At 36.9% G+C, this 23,131-nt stretch overlaps 1 protein-coding gene across 1 annotated transcript in view; it reads right to left on the bottom strand.

Annotated features, from left to right (window-relative positions):
* si:ch1073-15f19.2 (uncharacterized) overlaps positions 1–23,131 on the bottom strand; it is a 34,853-nt gene that overhangs the window by 1,547 nt on the left and 10,175 nt on the right. The window contains exons 4-7 of the mRNA XM_061739293.1: positions 22,774–22,883; positions 21,398–21,662; positions 6,945–7,208; positions 5,894–6,091 (exon numbers count right to left, since the gene is read on the bottom strand). Coding sequence (XP_061595277.1) covers positions 5,894–6,091; positions 6,945–7,208; positions 21,398–21,662; positions 22,774–22,883 — 837 coding nt within the window. The remainder of the gene's footprint in view (positions 1–5,893; positions 6,092–6,944; positions 7,209–21,397; positions 21,663–22,773; positions 22,884–23,131) is intronic.

Below are 23,131 nucleotides of genomic sequence, written 5' to 3'. Positions count from 1 at the left end.
TAATGTAATGTAACCGAAATAAACAATTCATTCATTCATTCATTCATTCATTCATTCATTCATTCATTCATTCATTCATTCATTCATTCATGATGGAAAGCAGCAGCTACAGAAACATTTCTAACCTACTGATGAGTTTTCTTTTGTGAAGCTGAGCAGATTGGATAATGACTCTTAATGAATGTAAAGCTGGAAACCTTGGACTCCTTTGCTACATGAGTGAGAACCAACGCTTCATCTAATGAGTTCTGAGCTTCTTAACTAGACTACAATAGTTTGTCTCAAACATTAGCTTCGTGTAGATATGCTGCTATAGAGGGAATGTGCATGACGTCCCAGATGCGACTTCACACCGGGTTTCGTCCGCTGAGTGGCAGAAAGACTGAGTGGCAGAAAGACTGAGTGGCAGAAAGACTGAGTGGCAGCGTAGACTTTCAGTTTGAGCAACTGGAAAACATCTAAAATGGGAAAGAGCTGTTGTGGGATCGACTGTACTCGTAGATTTAGCAAGAAATCTGAGTTATCGTTTTACAGACTGACGAAAAATAAGCTTAAGAGAGACAAATGGATCGCTGCAATTCACAGAAACAACTGGATTCCAGACACCGAAACGTGGATTTGTGGTTCCCATTTTGTATCAGGTAATGTTGGATTTTTGGGTAGCTAACGTTAAATGGTCAAATCATAAAGTTCGGTGTCCTCATCACTTTAATTTTTCCAACAAATCCTGCCTTGAAGTCGGACCAAGCGTCAAGACTTTTGTAAGCCTTCAAGCTTTGCTTCGTGTATTTCCCCGGCGTAGAAATTAAGTGCATATAAATATCAGGAAACTGGATTTGTGGCCAAATATTAATGTCCATGGACCACTGGTTCTTGGTAACTGTACCAAATATTAATGTCCATGGACCACTGGTTCTTGGTAACTGTACCAAATATTAATGTCCATGGACCACTGGTTCTTGGTAACTGTACCAAATATTAATGTCCATGGACCACTGGTTCTTGGTAACTGTACCAAATATTAATGTCCATGGACCACTGGTTCTTGGGGTAACTGTACCAAATATTAATGTCCATGGACCACTGGTTCTTGGTAACTGTACCAAATATTAATGTCCATGGACCACTGGTTCTTGGGGTAACTGTACCAAATATTAATGTCCATGAACCACTGGTTATTGGTAACTGTACCAAATATTAATGTCCATGGACCACTGGTTCTTGGAGTAACTGTACCAAATATTAATGTCCATGGACCACTGGTTCTTGGTAACTGTACCAAATATTAATGTCCATGGACCACTGGTTCTTGGTAACTGTACCAAATATTAATGTCCATGGACCACTGGTTCTTGGGGTAACTGTAAGGGGTCACTGTCAAGTCAAACTGATGCTAATTTAAGCCGATAATCGGCTGTTATCCCGTCTTCTCCACTAGTTGCCAGTTAGATGTTTTACCACTCAGTGTGAGTAAGGGGGCGTAAGTGGGGAAGTGACGTCAATGCACACCCTCTATAGAGCTACGCTGCAGGGGGGGACCAAGATGATCCACTGAGCGGTGCCCATCACCCCTCCTTCTCTTTCCTTTCTCAGTTATTAATAAGTATCTCACCCACTTCACTGTTCTCCATTGTTCTAGGAGTTTGCTGTGCTGGTCTGCCCCCCTTCCTTTTCTCTTTTGTGCATGTCTTTGCAGGCCAGAGCTTCAAGAGTTGCATGCTGACCTGTAGCCCCCCCTCCGTCTGCCGTCAACATCTGTTTATATAGTCGTCCCTGTAGTGCACCAGTTAGCCATTGTGTCTGTGTCTCTCCTTTCTCTGTTCTTCATTCTCTCTGTCTGTTCTCTCTTTCCCTGCTCTGCCCAGCTGGTCTTCAGCCATCCAAATTTCTTCCCTCCTAAAGGGGAGTTTTTCTTGCCACTGTTTGGCTGAAGGTTTTTCTCCCACTATGGGAGTTTTTACCTACCATTGTTTATGTAATAACTGCTCGGGGGTTTATGTTCTGGTCTCTGGAAAGATCCTAGAGACAACTTCTGTTGTAACAGACGCTATATAAATAAAATTGAATTGAATTGAATCCTGACTCGCACTGGCGGGTCTATAGATGGTATTCATTGACGTCACTTCCCCACTGGACCAGCCCCTTACTCACACTGAGTGGCAAAAATGACCTCAACTAGTGGAGAAGAAGGGATAACAGCTGATTATGGGCTTAAATTAGCGTCAGTTGGACTTGACAATGACCTGTACAGTTACCCCAAGAACCAGTGGTCCATGGACATTAATATTTGGTACAGTTACCAAGAACCAGTGGTCCATGGACATTAATATTTGGTACAGTTACCAAGAACCAGTGGTCCATGGACATTAATATTTGGTACAGTTACCAAGAACCAGTGGTCCATGGACATTAATATTTGGTACAGTTACCAAGAACCAGTGGTCCATGAACATTAATATTTGGTACAGTTACCAAGAATCAGTGGTCCATGGACATTAATATTTGGTACAGTTACCAAGAACCAGTGGTCCATGGACATTAATATTTGGTACAGTTACCAAGAACCAGTGGTCCATGGACATTAATATTTGGTACAGTTACCAAGAACCAGTGGTCCATGGACACAACAAAATGAGATTAAAAAGTAATAATGGTAATCGAATAGTAAAATAATTAAACATCAGTATAAGTGTGTGTTGTGTGTGTGTGTGTGTGTGTGTGTGTGTGTGTGTGTGTGTGTGTGTGTGTGTGTGTGTGTGTGTGTGTGTGTGTGTGTGTTTGCGTGCGCGCGTGTGATAGTATCCTATGTGTATGTCTACATGTGCCGAATTGCTTACAGGCGTTGTTTCAGTTGTCTTTTAAAGCTTGCTTTTGTTTTTTCTTTAGTAATCTGTCCTGGAAGAGTTCCATCTATCATGGCTCCATATATAACTGTTCTTTGCATTGATTGTGTTCTAGCTTTAGGAACTATAGCGACCTCTGGTGGCCTCGTGTGGTATGTACAGTATGTATGTCAGAGCTACGTGTCAGTTGGTTATATAAACCAGGGTTTTCAATTCCGGTCCTCGGGCCTCCCTGTCCTGCATGTTTTAGATGTTGCATCAACACACCTGATTCTAATTAATGCTCCTCATTAGTTTGTCATCGAGGTCTGTACAACCATAGATATATATAAAGGCTAGAATATTTCTATAGTATTCTTAGTAATATTTACATTATAACATATATATATATATATATATATATATATATATATATATATATATATATATATATATATATATATATATATATATATATATATATATATTATTACCTTATAACATGTATATATATATATATATATATATATATATATATATATATATATATATATATATATATATATATATATATATATATACATATATGTTATAAGGTAATAATATATGTATATATGTTATAATGAAAATATAAGTATTACTAAATATGAATAAGAATACTATAGAAATATTGATTTAATATAAATACCATGTCATAGCTATCTGTTTCTGGTTATTTTCATATAAAAGTATGTTTTTCAATGTTTATAATTATTCACAAGTATGCAGTGTCATAACTACATCTCTGACGTTCATGACAAACCAAACTGTTTGAAAATCTGTTGAGAATTGAGCAAGTTAAGGTTGTTTAAGCAGAACATGCTCCATTAAACACAATGTTATGAGTGAGCGAGTTCTCCTGTGGCAAGATGGCCGACGTCGCTCTGCATTGGCAGGCAGCAGCGCGGGCGAGTCATCTAGCCTTTATATATGTCTTTGTGTACAACTCTGTTGATGATACAGCTCCTTGTATCATGGTGTGCTGAAAGCAGGGTAGCATCTAAAACAAGTAGGGCAGGGGGGCCTGAGGACCGGAATTGAAACCCCCTGATATAAACAATTCAGGCATTTTAACACATTATACAAAATGGGAACCACAAATCCACGTTTCAGTGTCTGGAATCCAATTTTTCGGCAGTCTGTAAAACGGTAACTCTGATTTCTTGCTAAATCTATGAGTACAGTCGATCGCACAACAGCTCTTTCCCATTTTAGATGTTTTCCAGTTGCTCAAACTGAAAGTTTACGCTGACACTCAGGCCCCGTTTACACATAGTATTTACAAAACGGATATTTCCCCCTCTACGTTTTGAAAAATTCCACCGTTTACACGAGATCGTTTTCAAAATCTCTTCGTTTACACGAATCCGCATAAATACGCTGTTGACGTCATGCCAGCCAATCAGAATCCTGGAAAAAACATCAACAAATGACACGTGTAACTTCCAGTTAAGGTGATTTATGGTTCCGCGTTACACCAACGCAGAGCTACGGCGTAGGGGACGCGGCGACGCACACCGTACGGCGCGCGTCGCCGCGTACCCTACGCCGTAGGCTCTGCGTCGATTTAACGCGGGACCATAATTCAGGCTTTACTTCCAAGATGAACCAGAGTGTTTGGTTTGGAGTGACAGAGAAGTGGAGTTACTTTTAAGTGTGACTTTAGAATATAAAACAGGTAAAATACAAGAAAATATTGACGGTTACAAACTAATTGTAACCACAGGTGTCACTCATGACGCTGGTGACGTTTCTGTTGCATAATGTGACGTTCTGAAGAATAAATCTCCGTTTTCCTCCGTTTAGACGCAAACGTGAAAACGGAGTTTTTGAAAATCTACACTTTGGCCGGAGTTTTCAGAAATTATCGTTTTTGGAGACTTTGAGCTCCGTTTTCGTGTAAACGAACGGCCCAAACGCATGAAAACGCCTCCGTTTTTGCTCCGTGTAAACAGGGCCTCAGTCTTTCTGACACTCAGGGGGCGAAACCCGCTGTAAAGTCGCATCTGTGACGTCATGCAGATTCCTATGGAGCTAGAACAGTCTCATAATTGACAAATGCACAGGACAAGTTTTACAAATGCACAGACCGATTTACAAATGCACACACCGTTTCACACATGCACAGAACAATTCACACGTGCGTAGGACAAGATACACAAATGTATTTTTGATGCACACACAAATATAACCTGATTTACAAATGTTTTTTTGTCTGTGAGCTGCGCTGGATTTGCGTGTGACTTTTGAGACTCCCTTGACGTCCCTCGATCCACAAATACGTTTTTTTTAACAGGGAAGGATCTGCAACCAATCAGATGTCTCCCTTTATTTCAGCCAATCATAAGAGCGCACCCCACGTGGGGGACGATTTACTCGTAAACCAATCAGATTAAACCTTTCAAACCGCGCTGATGTGAATTACAGTCAAATCAACATGGCTTCCAGCAATGACAGCGGTCTGGTAAGTGAAACTTATAATTCCACATGTTTGGATAGTTAATCCCCTTTTTGTGAGGAGTTTTTGTTATTAATATTAATTGCTTAATTGCTATTACCGAAGCGAAATAACAAGTGAACAACAAGTGAAATAAAGGGAGACATCTGATTGGTTGCAGATCCTTCCCTGTTAAAAAAAACGTATTTGTGGATGGAGACACGTCAAGGGAGTCTCAAAAGTCTCAAAAGTCACACGCAAATCCAGCGCAGCTCACAGACAAAAAAAACGTTTGTAAATCAGGTTTTATTTGTGTGTGCATCAAAAATACATTTGTATATCTTGTCCTACGCACGTGTGAATTGTTCTGTGCATGTGTGAAACGGTGTGTGCATTTGCAAATCGGTCTGTGCATTTGTAAAACTTGTCCTGTGCATTTGTGAATTCTGAGACTGTTCTAGCTCCATAGATTCCCTCTATAGATGCTGAAGGAAATAAACAGTTCCCAGTATTCACCTGGGAACTTTCTGTTGCGTATCTAGCTCTGCTAGTACCAAACACTTCCATGGATGCAAAGAAAGCAATCAGATGTTACCTCCGTTCCCCGGAAACAACACTGGCCCGGTGACGGAGGGCGGCTCAGGAGGCCTGGAGTTGTTAGACCCCCCCGAGGGGCCCGAGGGGCCCGAGGGGCCCGAGGTGCCCGGGTCCTCCCCACCCACACCCGGGTGCAGCGTGGCGGCCGTCGTCGCCTCATCGCCGGCCGGCTCCTGATCCGGCGTCACCGCGGTGACTAGGGGTGGGCAAAAATATCGATATGGCAATATATCGCGATACTTTTCCAGCTGATTCAATATCGATATTCAAAATTTGAATATTGATTTTATTTATTTATTTTTTTTTTAAATATTTTTTATCCCCGATTTTTTTCCCATTCTATCCCCCAGTGCTCCTACCTAAGTGACAGTCCTGGGCATTGCCACTCTCTACCAACCCTGGGAGGGCCCTGCACTGAGCTCAGGTTTTATTTCATTTTATAATTTATTTTTTATATAACACAATTGCCTGTCCTTAAAAAATGAAAAATAATGGCCAGAGGTTTATTTATTTATGGATTTATATCTATACTGACTGATCACTGTGCCTGTCCTTGGTTTTAGTTCCATCTTTCTTGTGTTTATTATCATTTGCCACATAATTAAAGCAACCTCATACTAAATTTAATGTTAATTTCATATGATGTAAATAATATGAAAAACATATACAAATATGTTGTAACTTTAGCTTGTATAATTATAATAAAACATTGTTTTGACTCAGTTTGTCCCATGAATTGTCACTATAATCTGATGAACGTGCAACTCGGATTTTAAGATCCATCACTATCATCTGATGTACATATAGTAATATATAATAATAATAATAATAATAATAATAATAATAATAATAATAATAATAATAATAATAATAATAATAATATATACAACTTGGCTTTTAAGATGTGTAATGCATTTTTAAATTTTTCGGTGAACTATGTAGAATATAATAATCGGGATATCGCATAATCGGGATATCGCAATGTGTATCGTATCGTGGCTCAAGTATGGTGATGCGTATCGTATCGTGAGGTCCTTCCCAATACCCACCCCTAGCGGATACTCCATCAGTGGAGGCAGCAGGGTGGAGGGGGCGGGCGGCCTCGGAGAGCGTGGCGGGGGACGATGCTGGACGGGAACTCGTAGCCGCTGAGTCGATGGAGGAGGTTATACGCTCCGCGGTCGTGAGCCCCAGATTACCGGTGCCTGGGTGAACCGTCCGGTTTAAAGCAGCTGGAAGCCCGGAGGTCGGTGATGTGGCGAGGCTGCTGCTCGCTGATTCAGGAAGACCCTGCAGCGTCACCGTCACAGCATCTGAGAGCAGGGAAACAGGAAATAAATACTCACATGCGGCTCTTTAGCGCCGCCCTAGTGGCTCCCTGGAGCTTTTTCAAAAATGTTTGACCTTTTTTTCCTTTTTTTTTCTTTTTTCCTTTTTTTCATGTTTTTTCTTCTCTTTTTTCCCTTTTTTCTCTTTTCTTTTTTTTCCTTTTTCCTTTCTTTTTTAATCTCAACATTTTGACTTTTTTTCTCGAAATTTTGACTTTTTTCACAAAATTTTGACTTGTTCCTCGACATTTTAACTTTTTTCTCAACATTTCAGGTTTTTTTCTCAAGATTGTACTTCAACATTAATCTTGACATTTCAACTTTTTTCTCGACATTTAGACTTTTTCTCGAAGTGCATAATGAAGAAAAAATCTCCCCCCAGTTATAACTAATATAGAAACATGCAGCATGTGTTCCTTCATTCTAAGGCTGATACAAAACTTTTCATTTTTTGCGGCTCCAGACATATTTGTTTTTTGTGTTTTTGGTCCAATATGGCTATATAGAGAGTTTAGAGCAGGGGTGTCAAATGTGCGGCCCGCGAGAAGTTTCCAACGCAAAAAAATGAAATGTTAATTTACTAAAAAGGAAGGCATAAATAATTGCCATGAATCGCAGCATATCCGATAATATATTTCTTCTACAAATCCATCGTTATTCCACAAAGAGAGGAGTTTGACATTTTTTTAGTTTTCTAGAATGCATTTGCCGATTTTATTTCTTTGTAGACGGTGGTTTATTTTTATTAACTGACTACTATTATATATTTTCGCAGGAAAAATATCACTGCTAAAAAAGATGATAGAAGATATTTATTGGGAGAATTTCAGTTTTGAATACGAGGATAGTGACAAAGTAAAACAGTTAAAAAAGAAGTGCTGACTTTTTCGGCACACTGGCGTAAATATCCACGCCAATTTTTAAAAATAAATACACTTAATTGTACTGGAAAAATCTCTAAATCACAAAGAAACACTCTCGGATGTAATAAGAAAGATTTTGCTTTTAATTAAATTTCCTATAAAAAAGCGAAATATAAAAAAACATACTTGTTTCTGTTTATCTTTGTAAAATGATATTAAGAGTATCTTACATCATTTGAAAAAAAAATAGAAATTTCAAGAAAAGATCCTGAAGAAATATATTTTACCTCATTAGAGTGTAAACAAAGTGCATATTTCCTTTAAAATTAACTAAACTGATATTGGATTAGATAACAATAGTAAAAAAAAAAGAATTAGAAAAAAAAAATTCGCACCGTTTTTGTTATTTTGAGCGGCCGCAAGAAAAGAATTGGTCAAATCGCCCACCTAGAAAAATGAGTTTGACACCCCTGCTGTAGGCAGAAGGGAAATAACTTCCTTGTGTTTACTTCCTCGTTTAATCAGGAGGACGAATGCTTGTGCAAATGTTGACCAACCACTTACTTTTGTAATCCTGTATTTGACCTGGTCTTTGTACATTTTGACTGTATAGAAACGTAATTCTTGCCATTGTAAGAATGAGATGTACCTGCTGTAATGTACTCTACTGCCCTTACTTTATAACAACTGGTGCTTTTTATTATTTTACCTCTTTTCTTATCATTTCATTTCATTTTATTTGTTATTTACTGTTTAATTGTGTCTTGGATGTAGGAGGGGGCCTGACCATGCAGAGCTGTAAAAGTCAGCACCAAGTAGGAATGGGTGATATTTTACCATTCACGATATACCGTCAAAAAATTCCCCACAGTAAGAATTTTTTTGTGTAAAGTCAGATTTATGGTTCTGTGTTAAATCCACGCACAACGTACGTGAAGGAAGGAAAGAAGGAAGGAAGGAAGGAAGGAAGGAAGGAAGGAAGGAAGGAAGGAAGGAAGGAAGGAAGGAAGGAAGGAAGGAAAGAAGGAAGGAAGGAAGGAAGGAAGGAAGGAAGGAAGGAAGGAAGGAAGGAAGGAAGGAAGGAAGGAAGGAAGGAAGGAAGGAAGGAAGGAAGGAAAGAAGGAAGGAAGGAAGGAAGGAAGGAAGGAAGGAAGGAAGGAAGGAAGGAAGGAAGGAAGGAAGGAAGGAAGGATGGAAGGAAGGAAGGAAGGAAGGAAGGAAGGAAGGAAGGAAGGAAGGAAGGAAGGAAGGAAGGAAGGAAGGAAGGAAATGAGCCTGAAAGAGAGAAAGAAAGAAAGAAAGAAAGAAAGAAAGAAAGAAAGAAAGAAAGAAAGAAAGAAAGAAAGAAAGAAAGAAAGAAAGAAAGAAAGAAAGAAAGAAAGAAAGAAAGAAAGATAATTTCCCATTGGTGTAGTTTAGTATTTAGTATCTTTTAGAGCAGTGTTTTGGCTCCAAAGACTGAATGTGGTGATAGATTTATAGTTACAAAGGTGGAGTTGAATTGGTATTTTTTTTATCGTTATTTTTATCGTTATCAGGATAAATGCCAGAAATTATCGCCCATCCCTACCACCAAGATTTTAAAGTTAAAAGGGACGGGGAGTTTTGGACTTGATGAAGACGAGACAGTTCCTTCTTGTTGAAGCAAGAAAACAAACTGTTGCAGTCGTCCAAACGAGACACAAAAGCATAAATAATTAGCTCAAGATCTTCTTTAGAAACAACTGTTCTTAGTTTGGAAATATTCCTCAACTGGTAAAAACAGTTCCTCGTCAGCTGCTTGGAGTTTTTTCCTGATGACATTTCTTTGTCAAACACCAACATTTCTTAGGCTTGACTTAGATGAAACACTCAAATCACCTAGAAACTGGCTGATAGCTGGAATGACATCATCAGGGCCGATCACCAGCACTTCAGTTTTATCTGCGTTCAACTGCAGACAATTTGCTCCGAGCTGGAGTTTTATCTGCACCCCATCAAGGTGTTTAATCTCTGAATCTCAGAGGCCTTAAAGGAACAGCTGGATATCGTCTGCATATAAATGGTCTGAAACATCAGCAAACTCCTGAATGTTCTTACCCAACGGAAGAATATATAATAGAAACAAAAGTGGATCCAGAACAGAACCCTGAGGTACGCCACACAGCAAATCAGTCAGAGTCAGTGTCTCGCCGCTTTTAATGTTGATATAAAGCACTTTGAATTACCTTGTGTTGAATTGTGCTATACAAATAAACTTGCTTTTCCAACCAAAGAGATTATCTATCAACACTGCAAAACTCAAAATCTTACCAGGAATATTTGTCTTATTTCTAGTTAAAATGTCTCATTTTTAGTCAAAAAAATCTTATTACACTTAAAACAAGAGTCATTACCAGAAAAATAACTTGTCATTTGACAATTTTCACCTGTTTCAAGTAAATTTTCACTTGAAATAAGTAGAAAAATCTGCCAGTGGAACAAGATTTATCTTCTTATTACAAGCAAAAAAATCTTGTTCCACTGGCAGATTTTTCTACTTATTTTAAGTGAAAATCTACTTGAAACAGGTGAAAATTGTTGTTTTTTCCAGTGATGAGTCTTGTTTTAAATGTAATGAGATTTTATTTGACTAAAAATGAGACATTTTAACTAAAATAAGACAAATGTTGTTGTTAATTCTTGTTAAGATTTTGAGTTTTTGCAGTGAGAAAACAAAAAAACAGGAACAGGCAGAGACACAAACAGCAACCAGTCCAATTTATTCAAAGAAAATCTCATTACACTTACAAACAAGACTCGTCACTGGAAAAAACAACAATTTTCACCTGTTTCAAGTAGATTTTCACTTGAAATAAGTAGAAAAATCTGCCAGTGGAACAAGATTTTTTTGCTTGTAATGAGAAGATAAATCTTGTTCCACTGGCAGATTTTTCTACTTATTTTAAGTGAAAATTTACTTGAAACAGGTGAAAATTGTCAAATAACAAGCTATTTTTCTGGTAATGACTCTTGTTTTAAGTGTAATGAGCTTTTTTGACTAAAAATGAGACATTTTAACTAGAAATAAGACAAATATTCCTGGTAAGATTTTGAGTTTTTGCAGTGCACAAATAAACTTGCCTTGCCAACCAAAGAGACACAACTTCAGCTGAGGAGCAGATGTCAGGAAACTCCAGCGGCGTGTTTTAGTCTCTTTACTCAGACTAGCAGTTTTCAGGAGCTGGTTTATCTTAAAGGTCATGCAGATGTCAGCGTGTAACTGGCAGGTGGTTGGACAGCAACACTTCCTCATCCGTCATCATCTGAGCCGGAGATCAGTGTTGGAAACGAGTGAATGAGAGCCGTCTGAACCTAATACATCCATGCTCTGAACGGATGTCTGTGCTGCAGGCAACGGCAGCGTCGCTGCATCAGCGGCTCCAGCAGAACCACTGAGAGAAACACAGAGCTGAGGAAGACGAAGGTGGCCGTCGCCACAGAGGAGAACCATGAGGAACAAAAACAGTGATATAACGGTGGAGGCCGGTGAGAGATGAGGAGATTCTGAGCCAGATGACTCTACATGTCGGCCTGCGAGAGTGAAGCACACAGGAAATGCCAACAAAGCTACTTGCAAAGCTGCCGGCGTTGAGGAAGAGACTGATGCTGTTAGTCGAGCTTCACACTGCAAAAAACTAGAATATTTGTCTTATTTCTAGTTAAAATGTCTAATTTTTAGTCAAAAAATCTCATTACACTTAAAACAAGAGTCATCACTGGGAAAAACAACAATTTTCACCTGTTTCAAGTAGATTTTCACTTAAAATAAGTAGAAAAATCTGCCAGTGGAACAAGATTTATCTTCTCATTACAAGCAAAAAAATCTTGTCCCACTGTCAGATTTTTCTACTTATTTCAAGTGAAAATCTACTTGAAACAGGTGAAAATTGTCAAATAACAAGTTATTTTTCTGGTAATGACTCTTGTTTTTTTTTTGTATAGATGTCTTTATTGAGGGCATTTAAAAAAAAAGAAATAAGATTAACAATAACAATATAATTATCAATTATCAATCTCCCCCCCCTTTTTTACTTTTCATAACATTAATTAAACCAAAATAAATAAATAAATAATAATAATAATAACAATAATAATAATAATAATAATAATAATCAAAAAAGTAAATAAAAATAAAAAACAACAGCACACCCTCTCCCCTTCCCTCCCTCATATGGTCAATAAATTACATCATTCAAAATCATTTAACATATGTCTATCAATACTAGAACAAAAATGAATAATAAGTTAAATAATCAAGTCCTGTGTAAACACATTCATTAATTTAGTCGATGATTCAGATCATTAGTCCATTAAAAGCAAAAAATCCCAAAAAGGTCCCCAAATAAGGTCAAAGTCTCTAGTTTTTTTTCTAACGGAATACAATATTTTTTTTGGAGTACAATATGACAATAAGACTCTTGTTTTAAGTGCAATGAGATTTTTTGACTAAAAATGAGACATTTTAACTAGAAATAAGACGTATATTCCTGGTAGGATTGTGAGTTTCTGCAGTGCAGCAGCGACTTCTCTCTGAGCTGCAGCAGCTTCAGGTCATGGAGTCAATTACTGCGTTTATTTGCTCCGTCCGTGTGACGAGGTCGACGATAAACAGGTTCCACCAAACGCTGCAAACACTGAAATCCAGTTATGAAGCACTGAGCAGAAAATACTTCACCATAAAAGCTTCTGCAGCTCCTCGTGATGAGAGGAAATGTTGACAAAGCTTTTCATATCAGAGGATTTACACACAACTCATGCTGGATTCATCTTCTCTGAGTCGCCTGTTGGAATTATTATCCAGTTATTAATACTGATTATTGCAGAAGCACTATATTATATTACTGCACTGCAAAAACTCTAAATCTTACCAGGAATATTTGTCTTATTTCTAGTTAAAATGTCTCATTTTTAGTCAAATCTCATTCCGCTTAAAACAAGAGTCATTACCAGAAAAATAACTTGTTATTATACAATTTTCACCTGTGTAAGTAAATTTTCAATTGAAATAAGTAGAAAAATCTGCCAGTGGGACAAGATTTATCTTCTCATTACAAGCTAAATAATCTTGTTCCTCTGGCAGATTTTTCTACTTATTTTAAGTGAAAATCTACTTGAAACTGGTGAAAATTGTTTTTTTTTCCAGTGATGAGTCTTGTTTTAAGTGGAATGAGATTTTGTTTGACTAAAAATGAGACATTTTAACTAGAAATAAGACAAATATTCTTGTTAAGATTTTGAGTTTTTGCAGTGTCTGAATTGTCTGTTGAGATTATTATCCAGTTATTATTACTGATTATTGCAGTAAATTATATTACTGGTGCTGTGAATGACGCATGGCCTTGTGTTGAACTGTATCTTCAAAGTTTATCACTCTGTCAGGGTTTTACTTGCAGAAAAGCCTTAAAATGTATATAATAGTAGCAAACTTCAGTAATAAACCAGATGATAAGTTTGAATCTCAGGTCTATGTGACATGCTCAGGCATCTTCACCCTCAGACGGACAAGGAAACATTCATATAAAATATTTGAAACACAGATGTTTAAATCAGAGAGGTAAAACGTATTAACTAGAAGAGCAATTAAACCCTTAAACTGCAAAAACGAATTTCTTAGAACAGGGGTGTCAAACTCATTTTGCTTGACGGGCCGGATTTGACATATTTTTTTCTCGCGGGCCGCACACTCAAAATAACAAAAACGGTGCAAATTTTTTTTTTTCTAATTATTATTTTTTTTACTATTGTTATCTAATCCAATATCAGTTTAGTTACTTTTAAAGGAAATATGCACTTTGTTTACACTCTAATTATGTAAAATATATTTCTTCAGGATCTTTTCTTGAAATTTCTCGTTTTTTTTCAAATTATGTAAGATACTTTTAATATCATTTTACAAAGATAAACAGAAACAAGTATGTTTTTTTTTTATTTAGCTTTTTTATAGGAAATTTAATTAAAAGCAAAATCTCTTATTACATCCGAGAGTGTTTCTTTGTGATTTAGAGATTTTTCCAGTACAATTTACATTTATTTAAAAAAATTGGTGCGGATATTTACGCCAGTGTGCCGAAAAAGTCAGCACTTCTTTTTTAACTGTTTTACTTTGTCACTATCCTCGTATTCAAAACTGAAATTCTCAGAATAAATATCTTCTTTCATCTTTTTTAGCAGTGATATTTTTCCTGCGAAAATATAAAATAGTAGTCAGTTAATAAAAATAAACCACTGTCTACAAAGAAATAAAATCGGCAAATGCATTCTAGAAAACTAAAAAAATGTTGAAAACTGCTCTCTTTGTGGAATAACGATGGATTTGTAGAAGAAATATATTATCGGATATTCTGCAATTCATGGAAATTATTTATGCCTTCCTTTTTAGTAAATTAACATTTAGGTTTTTTGCGTTGGAAACTTCTCGCGGGACGCAGGAAAATCTCTCTCGGGCCGCACATTTGACACCCCTGTCTTAGAAAGTTAAAAAGGCTTGTTTCAAGAAAAAAGAAGACACTATTTTGATAGTTTTAAGAATTCTAGTCAAGGAAATCTTTCTTACTCCACTGGCTGAGATATTTTTGCTCATAATGAGACAAATTTGACTAGATCTAGGAATAGTCGGCCTATTTCTAGCAGGACTGTCCCAGCGCACAATCCCCTCTACAACTATTAGGGTTTTCCTTTCCTTTTCTCTCTTTTTTTTACACCTCTGCACTCAGGTGTATTTTTCAAAATGTCAACTTTATTCCTTTAATGTTCTCCTCGCTGGACCTGAGTGTAGGACGGGAGTTTTAAGTGATGCACCACCAAACTTTAGAATACCCAGTGCAGGGGAGGCATCATTAAAACATGGCCCGCGCCGGCATTTATGAGCACACGCATAATCAATATAGATGAAAATCATTCAGGACTCGCGTGGTGGAGACTCAGACTCCTGAGGCGACGGCGTGCCCATGAATTGCAGATTGGATGGTGTTTACGTATTCCTGCAGAAATGAGGAAGCTTAAAGGGGACCTATTATGAAAAACAGGTTCTTTCTTGCTTTAACATTTATAAAGTGTTTTTTTCTTGCTTTAACATTTATAAAGTGTTTTTTTCTTGCTTTAACATTTATAAAGTGTTTTTTCTGTCTTTAACATTTATAAAGTGGTCTCCCCTCAGCAACTCAGAGAAGGAGGAAACAACCAGATTCTGCAGAGTCTGTACAGCCGCCTGGATGATCCTCCAGTGTGATGTGGATCTACGAGACAATAACATTCTGATCCCAAAGTTACGGAACCACGATGCGTGAAACCACTAACAACTAACTCTGGCCCGAACAACAACAATGACGAGAAAAAAGTGGAAATGTCGAGAAAAAAGTGGAAATGTTGAGAAAAAAGTGGAAATGTCGAGAAAAAAAGTCAAAATGTCGAGAAAAAAGTCAAAATGTCGAGAAAAAAGTTGAAATTTCAAGAAAAAAGCCGAAATGTCGAGTTGAAATTTCAAGAAAAAAGTCAAAATGTCGATAAAAAAAGTTGAAATTTCTACAAAAAAGTCAAAATGTTGAGAAAAAAGTGGAAATGTCGAGAAAAAAGTGGAAATGTCGAGAAAAAAAGTGGAAATGTCGAGAAAAAAAGTCAAAATGTCGAGAAAAAAAGTTGAAATGTCGAGAAAAAAAGTTGAAATGTTGAGAAAAAAAGTCGAAATTTCGAGAAAAAAGTCAAAATGTTGAGAAAAAAAAGTCCAAATTTTGAGAAAAAAGTCTAAATGTCGAGATTAAAGGGGACCTATTATGAAAAACTGTTTTTTTCTTGCTTTAACATTTATAAAGTGGTCTCCCCTCAGCAACTCAGAGAAGGAGGAAACAACCAGATTCTGCAGAGTCTGTACAGCCGCCCGGATGATCGTCCAGTGTGATGTGGATCTACGAGACAATAAGATTCTGATCCCCAAAGTTACGGAACCAAAATACAAACCACGCCCACAACTATAAACCGTGTAACTGCATGAGCGTCCGACTATCGTAGCACTGCGTGACATCGTCTCTCTGTCCATCTCCCTCCAGCAGCTGAACTTTATTGAGGTTTTTGTAGTGAAATGAGGAGGAATTATAGAGATAACTTCTCATTTCAACTAACTGGACCAGCCGTTCCTCATCATGACTGTTTCCTACAGCGCTTTCAACCGGCTTTCAACGCGAGTGACAGGAAGAAAATAGAAGCAGGACGTCCGACAAATGTTCAACTCTAAACGGCGCGCTGTGTCGCTGCGTCGCCGCGTCGCCGCGTCGCCACGGCCAGTTAGGACAGTCCAATATAAAATAAAGCAGTGCACTGCAAAAACTCAAAATCATAACAAGAATATTTGTCTTATTTCTAGTTAAAATGTCTCATTTTTAGTCAAAAAAATCTCATTACACTTAAAACAAGAGTCATTACCAGAAAAATAACTTGTTATTTGACAATTTTCACCTGTTTCAAGTAAATTTTCACTTAAAATAAGTAGAAAAATCTGCCAGTGGAACAAGATTTATCTTTTCGTTACAAGCAAAAAAATCTTGTTCCACTGGCAGATTTTTCTACTTATTTTAAGTGAAAATCTACTTGAAACAGGTGAAAACTGTTGTTTTTTCCAGTGATGAATCTTGTTTTAAGTGTAATGAGATTTTTTTTTTACTAAAAATTTGACATTTTTACTAGAAATAAGACAAATATTCTTGTTAAGATTTTGTTAAGATGTGTTTGATATGATTAAACGGGGCCCCGCACTGCAAAAACTCAAAATCTTACCATCTTGTGTCTTATTTCTAGTTAAAATGTCTCATTTTTAGTCAAAAAAAAGTATTACACTTAAAAACAAGACTCATCACTGGAAAAAACCAACAATTTTCACCTGTTTCAAGTAAATTTTCACTTGAAATAAGTAGAAAAATCTGCCAGTGGAACAAGATTTTTTTGCTTGTAATGAAAAGATAAATCTTGTTCCACTGGCAGATTTTTCTACTTATTTTAAGTGAAAATCTACTTGAAACAGGTGAAAATTGTTGTTTTTTTCCAGTGATGAGTCTTGTTTTAAATGTAATGAAATTTTTTTTGACTAAAAATGAGACATTTTAACTAGAAATAAGACAAATATTCCTGGTAGGATTTGGAGTTTTTGCAGTACACTGCAGCACTTTTTCAGCCTTGAGTTTGCTGCACTTCCCCCGTTCGGCCAACAGATTGTGCTCTGAACCTACGGTATAATTCAGGCGCTGCTGCAGCTGCTGGAGGTGTTTGTTTCTGTGGGTTTAAAGTACAGCAGCAGCAGAAGGAGCTCATGTCTGTGTGGTTTTGTTTCTTAGCTGCAGACAGAGTTCTGGTGAAACAGGTCCGGATGAAGAGCAGACGCGTCACGTGATTTCCAAAACCACAGCAGGTGACAGGACGTCGGCCTCGTTTAACAATTAAAATCACTTAAATCTGTATTTTTTAGCTTGGTAGTCCTCAGCTTATTCATAGTCACATTTCCATAACAGGGCTGGCAGCTTCAAACCCCTTTTGAATATCTCTCCTTCCTTTCAGCTAATTAAAATTTAAATTAGAGGGAGTTACAACATCATAACAAAAGTTCACGCATCAACTTTCTGCTCCAGTGCACTTTATTAGTTTGTTCGGCCGTCTGATTGATTGCTAATCCTGGCCCGAGGACTATGGAGGAAGATGCTTTCAAAAAGATGTGTCCATGTTAGAACTATTAGTAATGATAAACATTTGTATGGAAATAAAACAGTTGTACCAAAAATTCTGCTGTCACACACGAGTCTGATAAATGATGAGGGTTAGGATTGTTTTTATGTGATTAGATATTCACTGAAGGGTAGTTGTAACAAATTTTATAATAAGTGGCTTCCCTTTCTTCCATTCTTCCACTCTCTCCAGTCCCTGCCTCCTGATTGATGGATCCCCCCTCCCTCTCTTCTTTCATTCCTCTCTTTCTTCCTCCTTTTTATCTATTTATTTACTTTTCCTTTGTTTTTGGGGTTTGTTTTTCTTCTTTTTTTTTTCCCTCTCTCTCCCCCTTTTTATTCATCTATTTTTTCATTTATACTGTGCAGCTTTGTTACTTAAATATTACTTGGAATAATTTTCATTTATTTTGTCATTATTTTGTGTGGATTTTTTTGTTCTGTTGCATCAAAAAAAAAAAAAAAAACATCCTAGGAGGTAGACTGTATGTTCTGTATGTTGTATGACTGTATGTTCTACTGTGCCTTACCCCCTAATAAAAATATTAAACTAAAAAGAAAAAGGAAAAAAAAGAAAAAAAAAGAAAAAAAAAGGATTGTTTTAATGTGAGTATGAATCTAAAAGTCTTATGAATACAAATGTAATTTCTACGACTACGAGTTTTCACTGTGAACATGACATGAGTTCAAGTTTGTGGGTACGAGTCGAGAAACTGTTGAAATGACGTCACAGGCAGAAACAGGGGAAAGCAATCGAACCCCCGAATGATGCGCCGACGCCGAGGATGCTGGGAACAGAGCAGCTAACCGCCGCTAACGCTAACGCAGGGTAGGGATGGGCGGGATGGACTAAAACATTTATCACGATAATTTCTGGCATTTATCCCGATAAAGATAAAAAAAATACCAATTAGACTCCATCTTTTCAACTATAAATCTATCTCTCTCTCAGATCATGTTTGTTACACAAAAACCTCATCAACGGGAATTTATCTTTCTATCTTTCTTTCTTTCTTTCTTTCTTTCTTTCTTTCTTTCTTTCTTTCTTTCTTTCTTTCTTTCTTTCTTTCTTTCTTTCTTTCTTTCTTTCTTTCTTTCTTTCTTTCTTTCTTTCTTTCTTTCTTTCTTTCTTTCTTTCATCAGTTTTACACAAAAACATCATCAACAGGAATTTATCATTTTTACCGTGAGATACAAATTCTTACCGTGGGGAATTTTTTGGACGGTTTATCGTGAACGTTAAAATATCACCCATTCCTAGCGCAGGGGAAGCTCCATCACAGCTAAAGTAAATAACCCATCCGACATTTATTTATTTAGTTTATCAGTTTATGGACGTAAAGACATATTGCTTTAGCTTACAAGCTAATGACAGGTTAGTGCTTTCATTAGCTACTAGCATTAAAAGTTGGCTTAAGTTAACTAATTAGCACTAATGAAGACAAAAACAAAACTAATTTGAGATATAACGTTGACCAAAATATGACTTTTAATGATTTAACGTTATAACTTGTGCCAATTGGCGTATAGATCGGTCCATTTTGTATATTCATAATATATATAACGTTAATTGTACAAGTTCGGTTTCACTTCGCTGCAGTGATGCACCGATTGTTCAGTAACCGAAATTGTTCGGCTGAAAATGGAAAAAAAACACTTTCAGTGTTCGGTGGAATAAGTGGGAAAAAAACGAACAATTAATAACGGCGTTGTAAAATAAGGAAATAGACTGGCCGCTCCGTACCGGTTGCACCACAAACATAAATCGTTGGCCAACCAAAAACTAACCCCATAAGAATTTTACCAACATTCACCAGGAGGTGGAACCAAAACAACAGAATGCTGGAAATTAAAACATTTTCATTTTTTTATGTTCAATAAATATTTTCTACCTTGTAATTTTGTAAAAGATTTTTTTCTTTGAAAAGCCTAAATCAAATGTATTTGATTTATGCAATGGCGAAATAAATGAAAAACTGAGAAGAACCATGTTCGGTATTGTTCGGTATTCGGCCAAGTGTTTATTGTTATTTTCGGTTTCGGTTTCGGCCACAAATGTTCATTTGGGTGCATCACTACTTTGCTGACTGTTCTCAGTCAGTGCAGAGTTATTTACAAAATGGACAAAATGGCTTCGCTGCATCATTCAGGGTTCGATTGCTTTCCCGTTTCTGCCTGTGACGTCATTTCAACAGTTTCTCGACTCGTACCCACAAACTTGAATTCATGTTCACAGTGAAGACTCGCAGTCGTAGAAATTAGAGTTGTATTCATGAGTTTGCTCTCACAGCTTTTAGATTCATATTCACATAAAAACAATCCTAACCCTAATAATTTATCAGACTCGTGTGTGACAGCAGAATTTTGGGTACAACTTTTTTATTTACATAAAAGTGTTTATCATTACTAATAGTTCTAACATGGACACATCTTTTTAAAAGCTTTCTTACTCCATAGAAGAGACAATGAATCTGAGGTTTATTTTTTTATTTTTTTATTAAAAAGGATCCCCATTAGTCTTCACCATGGGAAGACTATTCTTCCTGGGGTCCACACATAGACATACAAAAGATGATAATATGATGATGATAATAATAATAATAATAATAATAATAATAATATTTAATAATAATAATAATAATAATAATAATAACATAATAATAATAATAATAAAGATGACAATCATCCAACTCAAAAAGGGTGAAAAACCTTCACTACAATTCCTGAAATAATAAATTTAACCAAAAATAAAAGATTAAGTAAACAACCATCCACATCTTAGGTAGCAATATTTGCTACTATCACCAGATCTGTTCCGCTTTTGAACAAGATAGTTTACAACGACTTTATAATATACCCATACCTCTATTTATAGTAGTATAAATATTAGTGATGCACCGAAATGAAAATTTGTGGCCGAAACCGAAAATAATAATAATAATAAACACACTAATAAACACACTAAACCGAACCTGGTTCTTCAGCAGTTTTTCATTTATTTTGCCAATTTTTTCACCATTGCATAAATCAAATACATTTGATTTAGGCATTTTGCTTTTTAAAGAAAAAAATCTTTTGCAAAATTACAAGGTAGAAAATATTTATTGAACATAAAAAAATTTAACTTTTTTAATTTCCAGCATTATGTTGTTTTGGTTCCACCTCCTGGTGAATGTTGGTAAAATTCTTATGGGGTTACTTTTTGGTTGGCCAACGATGTATGTAGTGCACAACATTACGGGACGGAGCGGCCGGTCTATTTCTTATTTTACAACGCCGTTATTAATTGTTCGGTTTTTTCCCCACTTATTCCACCGAACACCGAAAGTGTTTTTTTGCCATTTTCGGCCGAACAATTTCGGTTACCGAACAATCGGTGCATCACTAATAAATATATATTACATATCATAATATACTCATACATTATAATATACTCATACTTCTAAACTATATATACACTCATAGCCTAAAGTGATTTATAATATATTTACTATTAAATGTATAATATATATAATATACATACAGTTTGCACAATAATCCCAATAGAGCGCAGAGAGGCGAGGAGCAGCAGAGGAGGACGGCTCACCTGGTTTCACGCTCGTAGCTGCTGCTAGCACCGTGATTATAAAGGACGACTCACCTGGTTTCACGCTCGTAGCTGCTGCTAGCACCGTGATTATAAAGGACGGCTCACCTGGTTTCACGCTCGTAGCTGCTGCTAGCACCGTGATTATAAAATCCAAATGCAGGCTGGTGTTTCCTGTGCTGACGGTCAGCTGGTAAACCCCTGCATGTGCATCCGTCACCTGCCACAGCTCCAGAGACCCCGTCTCTGATACCAGCTGCTGGTCCTGGGGCCAAAAGGAAAATCATGGAGCACATCAACACCTTCCTCCAGAGCAGGGGTCGGCAACCCAAAATGTTTTAGAGCCATATTGGACCAAAAACACAAAAAACAAATATGTCTGGAGCCACAAAAAATGAAAAGTCTCGTATCAGCCTTAGAATGAAGGAAACACATGCTGTATGTTTCTATATTAGTTAGAACTGGGGGAAGATTTTTTTTTCATTATGCACTTTGAGAAAAAAGTTGAAATGTCAAGAAAAAAGTCGAAATGTCGAGAAAAAGTCAAAATTTCTGAAAAAAAAAATTAAAATGTTGAGATTAATGTTGAAGTACAATCTCGAGAAAAAAGTCGAAATGTCGAGAAAAAAGTCAAAATGTCGAGAAAAAAGTTAAAATGTTGAGAAAGAATTCGAAATGTTGATAAAAAATGTCAAAATTTTGAGAAAAAAGTCAAAATTTTGAGAAAAAAGTCAAAATGTCGAGATGAATGTTGAAGTACAATCTTGAGAAAAAAGTCGAAATGTCGAGAAAAAAGTCAAAATTTTTAGAAAAAAGTCAAAATTTCAAGATAAATGTTGAAATGTCGAGAAAAAAGTTGAAATGTCGAGATTAAAAAGGAAAAGAAAAAGGAAGAAAAAAATGAAAAAAGAATAAAAAAAGAATAAACAAAGAAAAAAGAAGAGAAAAAAAGGAAAAAAAAGAAGAAAAAAAAATAAAAAAATAAAAAAAAAGGTCAAACATTTTTGTAAAGCTCCAGGAGCCACCAGGGCGGCGCTAAAGAGCTGCATGTGGCTCTAGAGCCGCGGGTTGGCGACCCCTGCTCTAGAGGGTAATACTGCTGTATGAACCTGCTCTAGAGGATAATACTGCTGTATGAACCTGCTCTAGAGGATAATACTGCTGTATGAACCTGCTCTAGAGGATAATACTGCTGAATGAACCTGCTCTAGAGGATAACACTGCTGAATGTGCCTGCTCTAGAGAGTAATACTGCTGAATGAACCTGCTCTAGAGGATAATACTGCTGAATGAACCTGCTCTAGAGGGTAATACTGCTGAATGAACCTGTTCTAGAGGATAATACTGCTGCATGTGACCTGCTCCGTCTCCCTTACCTTGGTCCACCTGTACTCGGCCCGAGCGCCTGCTCTGCAGCAGACGGATGCGTTTCCTCCGTAATGAACCTCCACGGTGCCGTTCCCGTCACACTGGACCTCTATGTCGTCTGGGGAGGGAAATCTGAGCTCATTCTGGAGTCAACGCAGAAAAAATCATACACAACAAAACAACAACAGCTGCAGTTTTAAACGTGATGCACGTGAAAAGACAAAGGCACTGCTGGCCTTTTGTCGTTACGGGCCTGATGAGGGAAATCATTAGCCGAAACAGAGATCTGAAAGTACGTGTGAGGTATAATCATTAAGAGCGTTTGCTTCCACGTTAACGACTCCTGAGACGAGCGGGAGCCGGTGC

The sequence above is a fragment of the Cololabis saira genome, chromosome 14 (genome assembly GCF_033807715.1).
Source record: "Cololabis saira isolate AMF1-May2022 chromosome 14, fColSai1.1, whole genome shotgun sequence".
NCBI lineage: Eukaryota > Metazoa > Chordata > Actinopteri > Beloniformes > Belonidae > Cololabis > Cololabis saira.
Note: the sequence above shows the minus strand (reverse complement) of the source record. Positions and strands in the feature narration are given on the sequence as shown.